Source organism: Pseudophryne corroboree, chromosome 2, assembly GCF_028390025.1.
Source record: "Pseudophryne corroboree isolate aPseCor3 chromosome 2, aPseCor3.hap2, whole genome shotgun sequence".
Lineage (NCBI taxonomy): Eukaryota > Metazoa > Chordata > Amphibia > Anura > Myobatrachidae > Pseudophryne > Pseudophryne corroboree.
The window spans coordinates 246,263,253-246,281,060 of record NC_086445.1 but is presented as its reverse complement, the minus strand read 5'-3'; the positions used below and the strand labels follow the sequence as shown (position 1 = coordinate 246,281,060).

Below are 17,808 nucleotides of genomic sequence, written 5' to 3'. Positions count from 1 at the left end.
TTTTATTTTCTAATACCTGCAATTTTTCCCTAGTCAATCAGATTTCAGATCAGGAAGGTAGATACCTTATCCTGATTGGTAAGCTAGAGGATAAGCCTGTCACTTTAGCTACTATTTACGCACCCAATACCAAATTCTCTTCTTCAGGATTTTTTTTAAAATCCTGCAGACACATCGCTCAGGAGCATTGTTGCTCTTGGGGGATTTTAACATGGTCCCTGACCCCAGTATAGATCGTTCTTCGTCTCGTTATACATCCAGAGCAGGCCCACTCCGAGACCATTCCCATTCATTCAGGAATATATTACATCAGTACGATCTCTATGACGTTTGGCGGGCCAAGAACCCGACATGTAGAGACTACTCGTTTCTCTCCCCAGTACATGGTTCTTTCTCTAGAATCGATTTGGCCTTATCAGATAAATGGTCACTTCAGCAGATAGCGAAGGCTTGTATCATGGTCAGACCATTCTGCCCTCTCTGTCCGTATGGATCTTCAACATGTTAGGACTACTCACACCCCATGGCGCCTTGGAGATTATCTTCTCACGAACATGGAGGCTAAACGATCCATAGCGCAGGCTTTATTCCTATATATTGATACTAATATCCCTGCCGACACCTCTGTATTTGCACACTGGTGTGCACTCAAAGCGGTAGTTAGGGGTGCAACGATTCAGGCAGCTCCGCAGGTCTTCCCGCAAACTACAGGTAGAGCTCGAAGCCCACCTTAAGGATTTGGAACATCAACTTAAGGTCAAGCCATCTAATAAGAAGATCTATCGTGCCTTACTTCATGTCAGAGATGTGGCAAAAATTCTATATGCAGGGCGATAGGGCTGGGATAATGCTTGCTTGACAATTAAGAGGGAAGACAGCAAAGGAGAGCGTGAAAGCTATTTTCGATTTTAATGACATTAAAGTAACAGACCCATCAGCGATTGCTGACTCTTTGCTAAATACTATTCCACCCTCTATAACTTAAAGGACGACCTGTCTACAACGCAAACCCAGACCGTCTGTTATCGCAGCCTTCTTAAAAGATATACTGTACATATCCCCTTGATAGACCCAGATACTTTACAAGCTCTAGAACGACCTTGGACTCATAAAGAAATTGAGAAAGTGATTGATTCGCTTCCACTAGAAAAGGTGCCGGGCCCTGATGGGTACATTAATACATTTTATAAGTGTTTCAAAGAATCGCTGACTCCTATTTTAGCGTCAGTCTATAATTTTGCTTCATCTGTCGGAAGCTTCCGAGCGGAAATGCTGGAAGCACGAGTAGTGGCATTCCCAAAACCGGGGGGAAAAAATCCAGCTATGATACCCAATTACCGCCCCATAGCACTGTTGAATACAGATTTAAAAATATACGCAAAGATTATAGCCAACAGACTTAATCCCCTCCTCCCCTCTCTCATTCATCAGGATCAAGTAGGATTTGTCCCCGGTAGACAGTCCCCTGATAATACGAGACGGGTAATAAATGTTCTGGACGCCTTCTCCGCTTTGGATGATCCCTTATTGTTGCTTTCGTTGGATGCAGAGAAGGCGTTTGATCAACTACATTGGGGATATTTCCAGGCAGTTCTGCGTAAGTTTGGACTTAATGGCAGGGTGCTCACCTCCATTCTAGCTCTCTATTCCAACCCAGCGGCACGAGTGTATGTAAATGGAATGCTCTCCCCACACTTTTGGATTATGAATGGCACTCGCCAAGGATGCCCCCTGTCCCCGCTAGTATTCGCTCTAGCAATAGAGCCTCTAGCTGAGAAAATTAGATCCACAACTCTAAGGGCACTGAATTTATGGGGCAATCACATAAGATATGTCTTTTTGCGGACGATGTCCTTTTAACACTAACTGACCCAGCTACTTCCTTGCAAGCCTTACACGCACTTCTGAATGAATACTCTGCGGTATCTTATTATAAGCTAAACAATACTAAAACAGAAGCACTCCCTATTAATTTCCCACCTTCCCTTTTGACCTCCTTGAAAGCTATTTATTCATATTCCTGGCAGGATAGAAGCCTCAAATATCTGGGGGTTCAGATTACCCCAAAAGTGACTGACTTAATTTCAGCGAACTACCCCCCACTTTTACGCAAATTTACTAAACTGTCTTCCGACTGGAAGATGCAGCATGTTTCATGGCTAGGGCACATAGCTGCACTGAAGATGACGATTCTCCCCAAGGTAATGTACCTATTTCGGACTATTCCTATTCTCTTACCCAATTATCTTCTGTCTAAATTTAAGTCCGTATTCGGCTATGTTTGGAAGGGTAGGAAACCGAGACTAGCCAGGAAGATGATGACCCGCCCTGAACGGGAGGGGGGCTTGGACTACCCGGATATACATTCCTACCAATTGGCATGCATGCTTACACAAATAGGAGCTTGGCACTCTCATGATGACCCTAAACTATGGGTCAACTTGAACAGGGCCTTGTGTCCCCACTTTCCCTGTCAGATATATTGATGCTTCCGGGTGCTGAGGGCAAGATGTTGATAGCTAAATCACTCACGGTTCAATCTACACTGAAGGGCCTAGCCTCCCTAATTCCTAATAGAGAATTTTACAAATATTTGCAGCTTAGGCACTGGCTCTTTGAAGCTTCACACTCTCCTCACCAAATATTCCCATTACCCAAGCTCATCCAGGACTTCTTTAGTGCGGGGGAGGGTAGGCATAACCAAGTGGTACAATTATATCATCAATCCCCTTCCTTTACAGAAAGCCCCTATCCAATTAAAATGGGAGACTGATCTTAGATGCTCCATCTCAGAGGAGGAATGGGTGGTGGTTTTCCAAACTTGTTTTAAAGTTTCTAAATGTGTATCACATATTGATTCATTTTATAAGATCCTCTACTGTTTATATTTTACACCTTCTCGCCTACATGCGATGCAACCCTCCTCTTCTAACCTATGTTGGTGCAACTGCGGTAATGTGGGAACACTATTACATATTTTTGGGGAATGCCCTGCACTTGCCCACCTATGGAACTCTTATTTAAGCTAATCGCATCTGTATTAGGTCATCATATAAGACCACATCCACGATTGGCTATCCTACACCTTTATTATGGCGGCTTATCACCAGGTGATCAATATGTTTTGGGCCATATACTCATTTCTACAAAACTATTAATTGCCCTTCATTGGCGCTCCCCTGTGGTCCCGAATATAGCTGCAATAGAAAAGGCTATACAGTCTCACTAAGAGTTTAAAACCACGGGGGTAGCATATTTTTCCTTTCCCTACTGCCCACTTCTACGCTGGCTTTCGTGGAGCAACTACTGGCACAGTCGACCTCTAGACTCCATTAACAACTCATTGATACTTGACTTGACTTGGATACATAGATCTTTGGTGGTTGTTGTTGTTGTTGAATAGATTTAGACTTACATGATTTTCACTATTTTGTTGGACTTTTATGTTCTATGTACATGTCCCTTCCTTTGTAAAACATATGTGTACCCCCTTATCCCTTTCCCTTCCCTTTTCTCTTCTGTATCCCCACTTCTTTTTTTTTTTGTTTAAAATATAAAATAATCAAAATTAATATTGAAAAAAAAAAATCCTTTGTTGGGCGGAACGCCATCTGCCAGCCATATCGGCAGTGTTCATTCCAGGTGTCCTGAACTGGAAAGCGGACTTCCTCAATCACCAGGATGTGCACGCCAGAGAGTGGAGTCGTCATCCAGAGGTCTTTCAACTCCTAATGGACAGGTGGGGCCTACCAGATGTAGACCTTATGGCGTCTCCACACAATCACAAGGTTCTGGTCTTCGGATCAAGGACCAGGGATCCTCAAGCAACGTTCGTGGATGCACTGGAGGTTCCATGGAACTTTCGGCTGCCCTACGTGTTCCCTTCAGTGTCACTCCTGCCCAGGGTACTATGGAAGTTCAAACAAGCAGGAGGAATACTACTTCTAGTCACTCCAGTGTGGCCTCGGCGGCATTGGTTCTCAGACCTGCAGGATCTGTCAACAGAGCATCCCTACTTCCTCAGCGCCCAGACCTCTTCGTACAGCGCCCAGACCACCTCATACAGGGCACTTGACCTGGCCAGGCTGGCTTTGATGGCGTGACTCTTGAAGTATCACTTTTGATGGCCAAAGGATTCTCCGAGGCGGTTATCAAAACTATGTTGAAGGCCCGCAAACCAGCATCTGCCCGGATTTATTACTCGATCTGGAATTCTTACTTCGCCTGGTGTGCGGATAAGAATTATGATGCATATAGATTCAGAGCTTCCAGACTTCTGGCTTTTCTGCAACGAGGCCTGGACTTAGGCCTTTGTCTAGCCTCTCTCAAGGTTCATATATGTGCCTTGTTAGTATGGTTTCAAAGAAAAATTGCCTCTGTACCTGACGTTCATACATTCACTCAGGGTGTCCTGAGGATTCAGCCTCCCTATGTCCCTCCTGTGGCTCCATGGGATCTGGCTGTTATGCTAAATGCCCTGGTTGCTGCCCGTGTCACGCCACAGCTGCAACACAGGTCTCCCTTTCTCCATTCCCAGCTCCACATGGGCTCTCCTTTCCTACACCTAAAACCAGCACACGCTGTGTGCGGCAGCGGCCATCTTTGATCCTGGCCGCACCTGAGGCCCCAGCAGTGGAGGATTAGCTGGCTTAGCAGGTACTGCGCTGGTCGCTGCCTGCTTCCACCAGAGGCTGCATTGGGTGGCAGGGGGCTCCCCCGCTCTACACAGTCTTTCCTTATTGCTGTGTACAGGCACATCACGCTGCACCCTGCCTGGCCACTACCTGATTTACAACAGAAGCTGCATAGAGAAACAGAGGGCTCTCCCAACCACAGACTTCCTATTACCACAGAGGCTGCTTTGGGACGTAGAGGGCTTCCCCTTTTTCTCCCTGCTTCTCACAGGCTTTCTATATAACTGCGACGTGGCACCCTGCCTGGACGCTACCTGTCTTGCTACAGAGACTGCATTAATAACCCAAGGACTCCCTCCCCTCTCCATTGCTGCGTGGGTTTCTACCTGTCTCTACACCCCCCTCCCTGTGTGACGCAGTGTTTCATCTCCACTGCATGTTTTGTGACGACAGTGATATGCTCCTTCCTTATATCGTTTTTGAGACATTTCTCTCTTCCTCTGTCTTGAGTCATATTTAAATTACAATGTCTAACCATGGAGCGGTATGTGGCTAAAATGCAACGGGCGACTAAAGGCTCCCAGAATAAAAATAAAACGGTATTCAAAGGTAATGACACCTGTTCGGATCATTCCCTTTCTCCCGCCTCGCCCAGACAGGGAGACTCCATGGACACACTGGCCTGTATCTGATAAATTAAGTCCTTCCTCTGTTCAGAGAGCAACATAAATCTCGGACATTATTTTACCCCTTTTGGATGCAAAGTTGGCTCCACTAATGGAGGCCATTAACTCGGCTGCTGCACAAATTACGCAACACACCAAAAGGCTTGTGGAGGCGGAGAACCACATCTCCACTTTGGAAGATGACGAACATGAGACCAAATCGCAACTGCAAACACACAAAGCCAATATTGCGGCTCTGAATGATAAAATCAAAGATTTGGAAAAAATGCAATCTGCGTAATCACCTGCGTCTTATTGGCCTTCCGGAATAGGTCCTACCCAAAGATATCCTGGATCTGGTCTCTCGCTGGCTCCCTGAAACTCTAGGCCTCCCTTCCTCGCCCACATCCTACATGGTGGAAAGGGCTCATCGCATCGGCCCTGATAAACAAACTTCACAACACCGTCCTAGACCAGTGATTTTCAAGCTTCTGAATTACCTAGATAAAGTGAAAATTATGGAGATTTACCGCAAATCCACCAACTTCTGCTAGGAGGGCTCCAAACTGCTTCTTTATCAGAACTTTTCATTCCAAGTTTCTTCACAGAGGCGGGAGTTTTCTCCAGTCAGCAAGGAACTTTTCTCCAACGACATCCAATTTGCCCTCCTTTATCCTGCAAAGCTGCAGATTTTTCATGCTGGCAAGCCGCATTATTTTGACACCCCTGATACTGCTCGAAACTTTCTTAAGTCTGTGTCCTCATCTGAATCCCGTATGGATTATGCCGATTGACTGTCCATGGACTGATAAGTATCACCAGGATATGTCTCCCTTTTCTTTTTCTAATGTTTGACATAATGTTTTGTCTGTTTTTTTTTCTGATTTCACTGTTAATGTTATGAGGGATTCCCTCTACTACACTGTGGTTGCTGGGGTGGAGAGGGAATGTTTACTCATTTTCCCTGTCTGCTCTCACTTTTTCCTCTTTCTCTAATCTTAGTAGTAATTTTACTGTATTACGACGGTTCTCCAAACTGTCATACTGGGTTCAAAAAATGGCAAAAATTTTTGTCAGGTGGTTATTGATGTGTAGCTGTAGCATTTACATGTATTACAGTACATATAGTTTTTCTTGTTTATTACATGTACTTTTTCTTGTAACTTGTTCTTAGTCCCTCCCCTGCTCTCTGGGACAGATGGTTGGACGTTCTCTTATGGTTTCCCCCTTCCACGTTCCATCAGACTGGGGACTGGATAATGTTGAGGCCTATTGCTCCTAGTGTCTCCAAAGACGACTCTAAGACCTCTCTAAAACTGGTTTCTTGGAACGTGGAAGGCTTGAACACTCCAATTAAGGGGAAGAAAATTTTAAGTCATCTTAAAAAGTTTAATCCAGACGTTGCATTATTACAAGAGATTCACTGGCGAATTACAGACCCTAACAAAGTAAGAGATACTTAGATTAGTGATTATAGATGTGCCTCCTCCACTACAAAAACTCGGGGTGTACTAATCTTATTTAATAAATCACTGAATTATGAGATTCGGGACAAATGGCTAGATCCTGACGGGAGGTTTTTGTTTTTGAAGGTAGATATTGAACGGGAAAGATTCACTTTGGCGTGCATTTACGCCCCTAATGGACCGAATGTATTATTTTTTTCAGACCTTTTTGTTAACCTACAAAGTTGGATGGAAGGCTCTTTAATCCTGGGGGGGTGACTTGAATGTAGTTTTTGATCCTTCCCTAGATGTATCGGGTGGGCCCAGACAGACAGGGATGAGTAGATCCGCTCCATCCACCTTGTCAATCTTGTTGGAATCATTGCAAATACTAGATCCCTGGAGGTTCCTTTATCCTGATTCTAGGGAATATACCTTTTCCTCTCACCCACATAAGTTATTCTCCCGACTAGACTATTGGTTGATAACAGGTTCATTGATTTAGAGTCGAAGACTCGACTATAGCTAATATTCTTTTGTCTGACCACGCTCCCATCACTCTTACACTTACCTTGACAACACCCCGCACCTATTCCCACAATTGGTGCTGTCCAGACTACCTAGCTTCCTCTGAAGACTTTAAACTTCATCTAACCCAATCCTTTCATGCTCATGACAATAATATTCATTCTGATGACATAAATCTTTTCTGGCAGGCTTCGGGGCCATATACTATCCTATGTGGCCACTAGGAAGAAACAATTTTCAGGACAGGTTGTCCAATGCGACCCAAAGCGTTGCCTCGTCATATTCTCAGTTATTAGCAAACCCAACTGAAGCTTACAGATTATTGTATAGGGATGCCAAATCGGTCCATGATACCCTTTGTGCTGAGCAAGTTAAATTGTTCCTATCGTTTCAGCCTAATAAATATTTCCGGTGGGGTAATCACCTTGGGAAATTGTTGGCACACTTGGTGAAAGCTTCCTCTGCCCCTAAACCCATGCAGTCTATTTGAAATACCCAGGGTACTTTGACAATAACTTAGGATGCAATTAGTGACGTCTTTCTTGAATTTTTTTAAAATTTATATACTGCACCCACTGATCAACCCGCCAAAGGTTTGGATTTTCTGACTCATGCAGATCTTCCTACCCTTTCTGCGGATGACAGAGAAGCTCTTAGCTCTCCCATCACGGATACAGAACTGGAGGCGGTTATTAAATCTTTACCCAATGGGAAAACCCCAGGACCAGGTGGCCTATCCGCCGTGTACTATAAACTCCTGTCCCCACACATAAGAAAACACCTTTATAAACTCTATAACTCTATTCTTACAGGTCACTCAGCCCCACCTGGTTTTAACACAGCCAGGGGAATTGTTCTCCCTAAACCAAATAAGGACCTCACTTTGGTTTCCTCTTATAGACCCATTTCCCTTTTGAACCAATATTTCAAGATTACAAAAATTATTGCTTCCAGTCTTCAGTTGGTTCTGCCCAGATTACTACATCCTGCCCAGACAGGTTTTTTATGTAACAGACAATTCAGTTCACATTGTCCGCTCTTTATTAGCGGCCATGATCAAATCACACGGTTCCCTAGAGACGGCTGTGATCAGCTGTGATGCTGATAAGGCTTTTGATAGTGTCTCATCTAAGTAGAATCCTTCAGCATCAAGACTTTGGCCCTGACTTCTTACATGTATTTTACACCCTATATCAACAGCCTCTGGCTTTTTTGACAATCAATGCCCATAACACCCGTTACTTTAAACCAGTGGTTCTCAACCTCGGTCCTCAAGTACCCCCAACCAGGGCCGGCTCTACCATTAGGCGGCTGCCTAGGGGCGCCAGCTCCTGGAGGGCGTTGCTAAATTCATCTAGCAAAATCTTAAGAATGTATCTGTATGCGGCCTCCTCCTTTTATACTATGCTGGCTGCTGCTGCAGATCTAATCAGGTGCAGCCGCCGCTATCAGGCTGTACCACATAGTAGTATCTAGACTCTCTGCACATGTTACATCTGCCTCACCTGCAGGGCAGCATAATTTTGACCATTAGTGTGATTTTTTTGGTTTGCTAACAAACCCGAATAACCTCCAAAGTCAGGGTCGTCTTTTCGTATGGGCTCAGTGGGCACTTTCCCAAGGGCCCCAGGAGTCTAAGGGCCCAAGACCGATTGCTGAGGGTCCTCCCTTTCTAGAGGTACCAGATTTTGGAAAATCGGCCCTGGGGAACACAAGATATCTGACTTTGAAGCAGTGGTCCCCATCCAAGACTGTTAATTGCTCTTCCCAGCAAGATATCTCGGGTTCTGTCAGACTTAGAGTTTTTCTGAGGATATTTTCCAAAAGATGGGACTCTCCCTTTCAGTGAACACTGGCAGTTTGTCTCTACTATGCCCAGAAACAGAGATATAAGCCTTCAAGCAGCTGGTCCCTACTCCAGCTCCACACATCTGTTATGAGCCACGGCTGTGGCTCATTCCTGTTTTGCAGTTTTGTTCTGTATTTCATGTTATACTTCTGTTTATGTTCCCCGTGGGTGTCATGGGGTGCTCGGAGCTCACCCTTAAGGAGGGGATACTGTTATGAACCACAGGTAGTGGTTTATTCCTATTTTATGTTTATAAAGTTGTCTTGCATGCCAGGATTTCCTGTTGCTCTGTTTTAGAATACTCTTGTCTGCTGCCGCTGGTGAGTCTGTGTAATTGCAGCTTGTTCCCTTGTGTTCAGCCTCACCTGGCTGCTAATTGCATCTGGTCAGTTTGGAATCATGCAACAAAGCAGCTGCATGGGATTATTAATTAGGCCTCTCTGTTATATGCTGGCTGTTTGCAATTCACAGATGCTGGTGATATTCCTGGGTTTTCAGTCTGCTTGAGTTCTGAGCTTGGTTCCTGCTAGTTCCTGAGCTTCCTGTGTCGATTCCTGTGTCAGTCCCTGTGTCGATTCCTATGTCTGATCCCGTGTCCTGCCGTGAGGCGTTCCTGTCCTGAGGTCCAGTACCTTTGCCTGTGCAAGTTTCTGGCTTCTTGGTGTCCACCGGTCTGTCGTTTGGGATTCTGCCTGTCCTCCAGTTCTGAGAGTCTGTGTCAGCAGCATTGGGAGTTCCTGTCCGTTTGCCAGTATTCGTACCGGTTCCGTGAGTAGCGGCACGGCCGCGTCCGTTGGCTTAGGCCGCTGTATTCCCTTATTATTTCTGTCACTGGTGTTTTGCAGAGGGTTCTGCTTATGCTGTCACCGCCGGTACACAAAAGTATTGTGTCGGCGTGTGGTCAGCATTTCCTTTGTTGTTCTTTTCCTTTGGCGGCAAGCCGCACATACTTTGGTTTTAGGTTTGTTAGTAGCCCCTGGCCTTGTTGTTTAGTCAGAGGGCCCCTTGTTATCACCCTGTCTCGGTTCACTCTTTGTCTCTCATTAAGACCTGAGGGGGCATCGAAGTTGGGCAGACGTAATCCGCCCTTCAAACGCGGCTGCCATGGGCTCAAGCAACCATAGTCTCGCAAGAGTGTACTGACAGCACGGGTGAGACAACGGAGATAGGGCGCCAGGGGCTATTCCCTTTCCATTCCCCTTTCCCAGCATTACGTCCTGGTGCTCTGGACTCGCTTCATAACATCTCCCTTGTTCTGAGCACCAGGAACCTAACAACATCTGGTTTGCAGTTTTTATATTTTTGCCGGTGGATTGCTCTGGCTCATGAACTCTGATCCCCAAGTCCCCACTACCTCCTGAAAGGTGGGACTTTTTAGTTTTTAATCACATACAAAGCTAAGAAATCCATTTCCAGGAACTGGAGATATCTGCAGTCAAGCAAGCTGCCCTCCCACTGGGAAATTATGAATATTAAGCCCTCCCCTACATATTACACACCCCCTACCACCCTGGAAGTCATGTACCGGGGCCCCTTCATTCATCCCATTGCCTCTTCTACAGTTTAGTGTTCTCTCTCCCTCCAGGTCCTACATGCTGAGCTGAAGATAGAACACCCCGGGACATCAAAGCTGCTGCTGATGGCACCCACCCCCATCGCTGGAGGAAGGTTAGGGGGCCCAGAGCATTACTGTGCCCAGGGGCCTACACTGCTGTTAAGACAGCCCTGCCCAAAGTCACAAAATTTTGGGACTTTGTTTACAATATACTTTATCACTTTAAAAGTCCTTGAGTGTTGTCCCTTTTCTCTGTATCTGTATAATGATGCTATTCACCGCAGCCCACCTAATGGCCATCTGTATCTCCCCTCTGAGAGGTGGTGGGGTTTACAGGTTAGGGGGGCGCTAGGCTGAAGCTCTGCCTAGGGTGCAGAGAGACCTTGCACCGGCCCTGCCCCCAACAGTTCACGTTTTCCAGGTCTCATCACAGGATTGCAAGGGAAATAATTAGCTCCACCTGTGGGTCTTATAAAATGTCTCAGTGAGTAATGAATACACCTGTTCAACTGCTAGGTCACCTGGAAAACACGAACTCTTGGGGGTACTTGAGGACAGAGGTTGAGAACCACTGCTTTAAACTACACCAAGGCACTAGACAGGGTTGCCCTTTGTCCCCGCTCCTGTTCAACTTGGCTTTGGACCCCCTTTTTTTCGGCATTTCCTGAAAGAAAATAGATGGCATGGCATTAAACTGGCCCAGTTGGAACTTAAATTCTCTGCATTCGCTGATAATATACTACTTTATTTTAGTAACCCCCATGTTGCACTGCCGTATCTAAGCTCCATTTTAGATTCCTTTGAATTAGTGTCTGGGCTTAAAATTAACCATTCCAAGACTGAAGCCTTGGCCTTTTTTTCCTCTGCCAAATAGGGATGGGGACCTCGTTTCCATTTCACTGGGCACTTGACGATTGTATCACGTACTTAGGTATTAACATTCCTAATCACCCCTCCAAGTTATATACCTTAAATTTTTCCTCACTACTTACCAGGACCTACGCAGATTTTTCTAAATGGGCTGATCTCCCTTCGACGTACACTGGCCACTGTAATTTTATACAAAATGATTAGTTTTCCACGTTTTCTATATATGCTGCAAATGCTCCCGTTAATCCCACCTAAAAGCATATTTGCCCAACTAAATAAAGCATTGTCCAGATTTATTTGGGCAGGTAAACGGCCAAGGGTTTCATTGTTTAAATTGCAACAGCCAAGATCCCTAGGTGGCCTAAACTTGCCATGTCTGCGCACTGGCAGCAAATTATAGAAATGCTTTGGACTAGATTAAAGGACGCAATGTTTACGCTAACCTACAATTAGAACAAACTTTCATACCAATCTGGAACGTAGTGTCCCTATTGCACACCACACCACACTCCCTACCTGATTTTATAAGCGATAACCTCCTATTATCATCTACCTGTATGGCATGGCGAATGGTGTGTTCTAAACTGAATCTGTCCCGACAGACCTCTTTCTTTTTACCTCTTTGGGGTAATCCCAATTTTGAACCGCACAATACTTCTCCGGTATTTCATACCTGGTTTAAAGGAGTCCTTCAATTTGTCCACCAATTCTTGCACAAGGAGAGTTTAGTCCTGCTCACACACTCACAAATAATGGACTGATTTCTGTCCTTGGTGATCCCCCTATTCCCCTTCTTGCAAGCGAGTACTTATGTGCAAAGGGTTCTGTCCACTCTGACTTAGACTGATAGGACTAATACCTTGGACGGAACACTACGACATGGTTCAGATGGTCACTTCTCCACTGCTTTCATATACACCCACTCACGATCTTTACTTAACCTGGGCTCCGGTACTGTAGGTTTGTTCCGCTGGCAACTAGAGTTTCCAGATCTCACACTGAAGTCCATTCTAGATGCTAATATGACTTTGGATAAAATACTGGCATCAACATCATATACAGACATGCACCAAAAAATATTACATAGGGCCTATTTCACACCTAAACGGAAGTTCCTTATTGGGGATGCCCTTAATTCTAATCGTTTTAAGTGTGGTTCACCAGACACTGACATTGTTCATTGCTTGTGGTCCTGCCCGAAAGTGCAGGCCCTGTGGTGAGCACTCTATATTATGAACGATTTGAAACTTCAGTTCACTATTGATAAAACCTGGGCGTTCTGGGGCATCTACCCTAAATCTCCTCTTAGTACATCGACTAGAGGGAATCGCGCCCTACTTGTCAAGTTGGCTGCGGCCGCAAAAAAAACAATACTCTCCCAATGGATTTCCTCGGAATCCGTTCCCGTTTCACTATTACAGCCTAGAATCTCATATTTGTTTCACTTGGATTGGACCAATACTACGCTTAACAAAGAAAAGCTGACAGGGAAACATTTTGACATATGGCTCCCTTATGCCCACACTCTATCGGCGATAATTAAAGAGGCCCTACGGAAATGCTTCCAATCTACTAAATGGTATAATTTAGAAGTCCTAGATTCTGGTGTACCGTTCTGAATTTACTTTGGTTCCGGGATGCAACATCACATATCCAAATTTGTGATTTATATAGACTGCGTCTGTATTCTCTAGTTCTTACATATTACTCTGTATTTGCTCCTGCCGCCTTACGCAAGGTTATTCTTAACTGTTGTACTGTACTGTAAGAACATTTTGTTTCTGCTCTGTATATTTGTACTGTTTACGCGTATTGACCTTTCTTTTTTATGGACCTTACCTGTCAATAAAATTATTTATAAAAAAAAAAAAAAGTATCTCTTCTATCAATATATTTATACACAATATCTCAGCAAACTGGCAACAAACAGGTACATAAGCTATACAGGCTGCCCAAGAAATGTACATGATATACACACTGAATTATAGACTCCTCCTATGCATGTCACTGGGTGGGAAAAGTCACTCTGCCCGTCACCACCCCCCCCCCCCTCCCCCACACTAATTCTTTTTTTGTCTTTTAAACCTTAGACTCACAATCTTATGGCACTACAGTTCTATTATAACACCTCACTGCTAGTACAGGTGTTTCTAGCAGCACTGGCCGTATTAGAGCAAGGGTCTATCCAGATAGTCAATTGCTCCCTGAGCATAAAGGCAACTAATCTCTATGAGAGATGAACATGCAAAAAAAAATGTCTAAATAAATAATAAAATAAGCCAGCCTTGCTTTCCTATGATCCGTTCACTAAGGACACATTAGTACCCCTGCAATTGTTATAGGTTGTAAAAAGTATCATGGGTTAATAATATAATTAAGGGTTCCAGGTTAGCACTATGAGCCTAATTTAAGGTTGAATGCAAAACACCATTTTCCTCTAATGGGTAAAACCATGTGCAGTGCAGGTGGTGCAGATATAACATGTGCAGAGAGAGTTAAATTTGGGTTGGCTCAAACTGAAATCTAAATTGCAGTGTAAAAATAAAGCATTCAGTATTTACCCTGCACAGAAACAAAATAACCCACCCAAATCTATCTCTGCACGTTACATCTACCCCACATGCAGTGCACATGGGGGGTAATTCAGAGTTGATCACAGCAGCAAATTTGTTAGCAGTTTGGCAAAACCATGTGCACTGCAGGGGGTAGGGGGACAGATATAACATGTGCAGAGAGAGTTAGATTTGGGTGGGGTGTGTTCAAACTGAAATCTAAATTGCAGTGTAAAAATAAAGCAGCCAGTATTTACCCTGCACAGAAACAAAATAACCCACCCAAATCTAACTCTCTCTGCAAATGTTATATCTGCCCCACCTGCAGTGCACATGGGGGATCATTCCGAGTTGTTCGCTCGGTAAATTTCTTCGCATCGCAGCGATTTTCCGCTTAGTGCGCATGCGTAATGTCCGCACTGCGACTGCGCCAAGTAAATTTGCTATGCAGTTAGGAATTTTACTCACGGTTTTTTCTTCGTTCTGGTGATCGTAATGTGATTGACAGGAAGTGGGTGTTTCTGGGCGGAAACTGGCCGTTTTATGGGTGTGTGTGAAAAAACGCTACCGTTTCTGGGAAAAACGCGGGAGTGGCTGGAGAAACGGAGGAGTGTCTGGGCGAACGCTGGGTGTGTTTGTGACGTCAAACCAGGAACGACAAGCACTGAACTGATCGCACTGGCAGAGTAAGTCTCGAGTTACTCAGAAACTGCACAGAGATGTCTTATCGCAATATTGCAAATCTTTCGTTCGCAATTTTAAGAAGCTAAGATTCACTCCCAGTAGGCGGAGGCTTAGCGTGTGCAAAGCTGCTAAAAGCAGCTTGCGAGCGAACAACTCGGAATGACCCCATGGTTTTGCCCAACTGCTAACAAATTTGCTACTGCCATCAACTCTGAATTACCCCCATGGTTTTGCCCATTAGAGGAAAATGTTGTTTTGCAGTCAACCTTGAATTAGGCCCAATATACATTAGTAATATAGAAGAGAAAAAACCTATATACAAGACAAAAGCAAATTGGATGAAAGGCTACTGCACTGCTGTAGAAAGGGCACAAGAAATTACTGTCAATCATACAGCTTATCCATGTTTATGCATCCACGGTGACTTGTACACGGTGCCATGCATTGCTCAATACTCCGCGCAAGTTCCATAGTGGAGCCACAGTATCTGGCTGCACATTATAGCTACTGTCTACAGCTTTGCAAATAATTGTCAGTTCCTTGACGCTGGAAGGCACAGTCTCTTCTAATTTCCACAGTTTCCATGCCCATGCCTGTCCATCCTTCTGCCCCATCCCTGTTAGCTCTGCAACCTTCCATGTCTTCCCTTCATCCAGAGACACATCCACCCGTACAACCTCTCTCCCACCTCCACTCCATGCATAGCCCTTGACAGTAATTTTTCCATCAGCGTCAGGGGCGACAGTCTTCCCAGGACGTGGCTCTGTAATTGCAGATTGCACAGGCAGTTCCTGTATGGCCGGAGAGGAGGAAAAATCTACTGTGTCCCAATCCACAGATGGGCTGAAACCCTTGTAATCATTCTGCTGCCAATGGCTGGCACTCTCCTCTGCACTCACCACTATTCGTCCCAGCCACTTTACATTGCGGGCACCCACCACGCCTGGCACAATAGTCCTTAAAGGAAAGCCATGGTCTCTTGGTAGCTCCTCTCCATTCATTTCATAAGCCAGCAGCACGTCATTCTCTTTACTCATTGCACGCTTAAAGGAGATGGACGCCCCATAATTTGTTCCTGTTATATCTTGATCTAATCCTTCAAAGTGGACATGATGTGCATTAGGTGTGTCCTCCGTGTATCCAGCATACAGCAAAACGTCCCTTAAACGTGCTCCGGCCCAGCGAGCAGTACTGATTGCTGCTATATCCCAGTCTAATCCCTTTACTGGTTTCACTGCATTTATCTCAGCGCGCCGGTTTCCAGCACACTGCAAGGTGGCAGTAATCTCATACCGGGGAAACTTCGTCTTTAGTTCATTGAGCGATAGATTTAATGGTTTACTCTGATCTGCTTCATGAGGTCCTTCTATGATTAACTGGAATTCATCAGGGTTGATGTCTGGCACTGGCAGGTGGTTCCTCTTGAAAAACAACTCACTTGGAGTGATAAAGTGCTCAGTAAGAATGTCTGGGAGGGGTTCAGCATTAAAAGGTGTTTGGCTATTGACCTTCAGAATAGGATGTCGAGGAGGATCATTAGCATAGGGATCAGAAAAGTCATGTGACTCCTTCTCATCAGGACCAAGTACTCCCACCTTGTACTCTTGCAAGATTTCCATAACATGTTCATTCTTGTGAACGCCATAAAGTGCCCAGAAAGGTTCTAGAGCTCCCCCTGCAGCCAGCAAGATTTTTTCCCCTCCAGGGTGCAGTTCCACAAAATCCGTAATGTCAAACACTTCTCCCGCATAGGTTACCCACACCCTGTCAGCAAGGCTTTTGTGTTTCTTCACATCCTCCCGTGTGTACTGGTGGTAGAAGGAGGTAATGGTAGACTGCTCCTCAGAATCTGCATGTGCAACCTTCCAGAGAGACAAAGTCAGCAATTAATAAGGATTTCATTTTAAAACATTTTAATATTTCTAACTACTTTTTTCAATTGTGATAAGATCCTATTAGTAAGTGCCAAGCACGCCCTTAAACAGCAACTACAGTAGCTGCAGATGATTAGGCCATCCAAAGTCATCAGCTGCAGATAGAGTGAAGGAGACAAATGATCAGGAGCATGACTTTCCAGCGGCCAATGAGATTGCTCACCGTCCTGGAGGCTGCTGTGGCAGGGGCAGCTAAATAGTAACTGCTCTTTTAATAAGGGGGAACAGAAGGAGAGCTGGCAAAGAACAGAGAGCTACAGGGAGGGGAAGGAAGGGCTCATATTAAACGCCACAGCCCCCCAAAATCTTAATCCAGCTCTGGTTGTATGTCTGGTACCCAGACACAGCAGTGTTGGCTACCCCTGGTCACGTAATGTGGACAACAATGGGGCTTTATTCAATGTGGTATATGCAATATTTGTGCAATGGGATCTGGGCAATAGGGTCTGATTACATATCTGGACAATGGGGAAAGGTGGGATCCGCTCCTCTCCACTAGCTGAGGTAGGAAGAGATGATTACGCTGTATTTTCACTGCCATTGACAAATTACAGGGAGGACCAGAATCCACCCTGAACGGAGTTTGGAAGAAGCTTCTCTTGAGCGCAGGTGTTTATCAACTAAAAAATGAAAACTGCTTAGTGTTCACACAGTGTACACTAAGCAGTATTTTTATTAACAGCATCAATGGGATCGGTACATCCCACATAGCTCCTGTTGTGCGGGCGTGGTATCAGTGGCAGACCGGACTACCTAGTGTGTGGGGGGGGGCTAAGCACATAAATATTCATCTGAAGATGTATGTAATGTCCTGGCAGTGTGTCCGGGATCAACAGCGGCGCTATACAGCCGCCATGCAAAGCCCAGGACTCAGTCAGCAAGCATTAGGATTCACTCTAAGCCCGTCCCAGTGTCTCGGGTTCTACACGGCAGCTGTGATACACAGGGCCGCTGCCAATTCCGGATACACTGCCAGCACATACATTACATGCATCTTCACATGTATGTTTATATATGCTTTGCTGCCTGTGTGATTGTGCTACAGGATGGAATTATGTGGCACTTACGAAGGTCTGTGCATGTAGGCGTAAA

General features: G+C 45.1%; 1 protein-coding gene across 3 annotated transcripts in view; it reads right to left on the bottom strand.

Annotated features, from left to right (window-relative positions):
- Positions 1–13,426: 13,426 nt before the first annotated feature.
- Positions 13,427–17,808, bottom strand: part of SUOX (sulfite oxidase) — a 44,853-nt gene continuing 40,471 nt past the window's right edge. For all 3 annotated transcript variants that reach the window (XM_063952612.1, XM_063952610.1, XM_063952611.1), the window contains exon 4: positions 13,427–16,644. In XM_063952612.1, the coding sequence (XP_063808682.1) occupies positions 15,190–16,644 (1,455 nt within the window). In that variant the 3' untranslated portion in view covers positions 13,427–15,189. The remainder of the gene's footprint in view (positions 16,645–17,808) is intronic.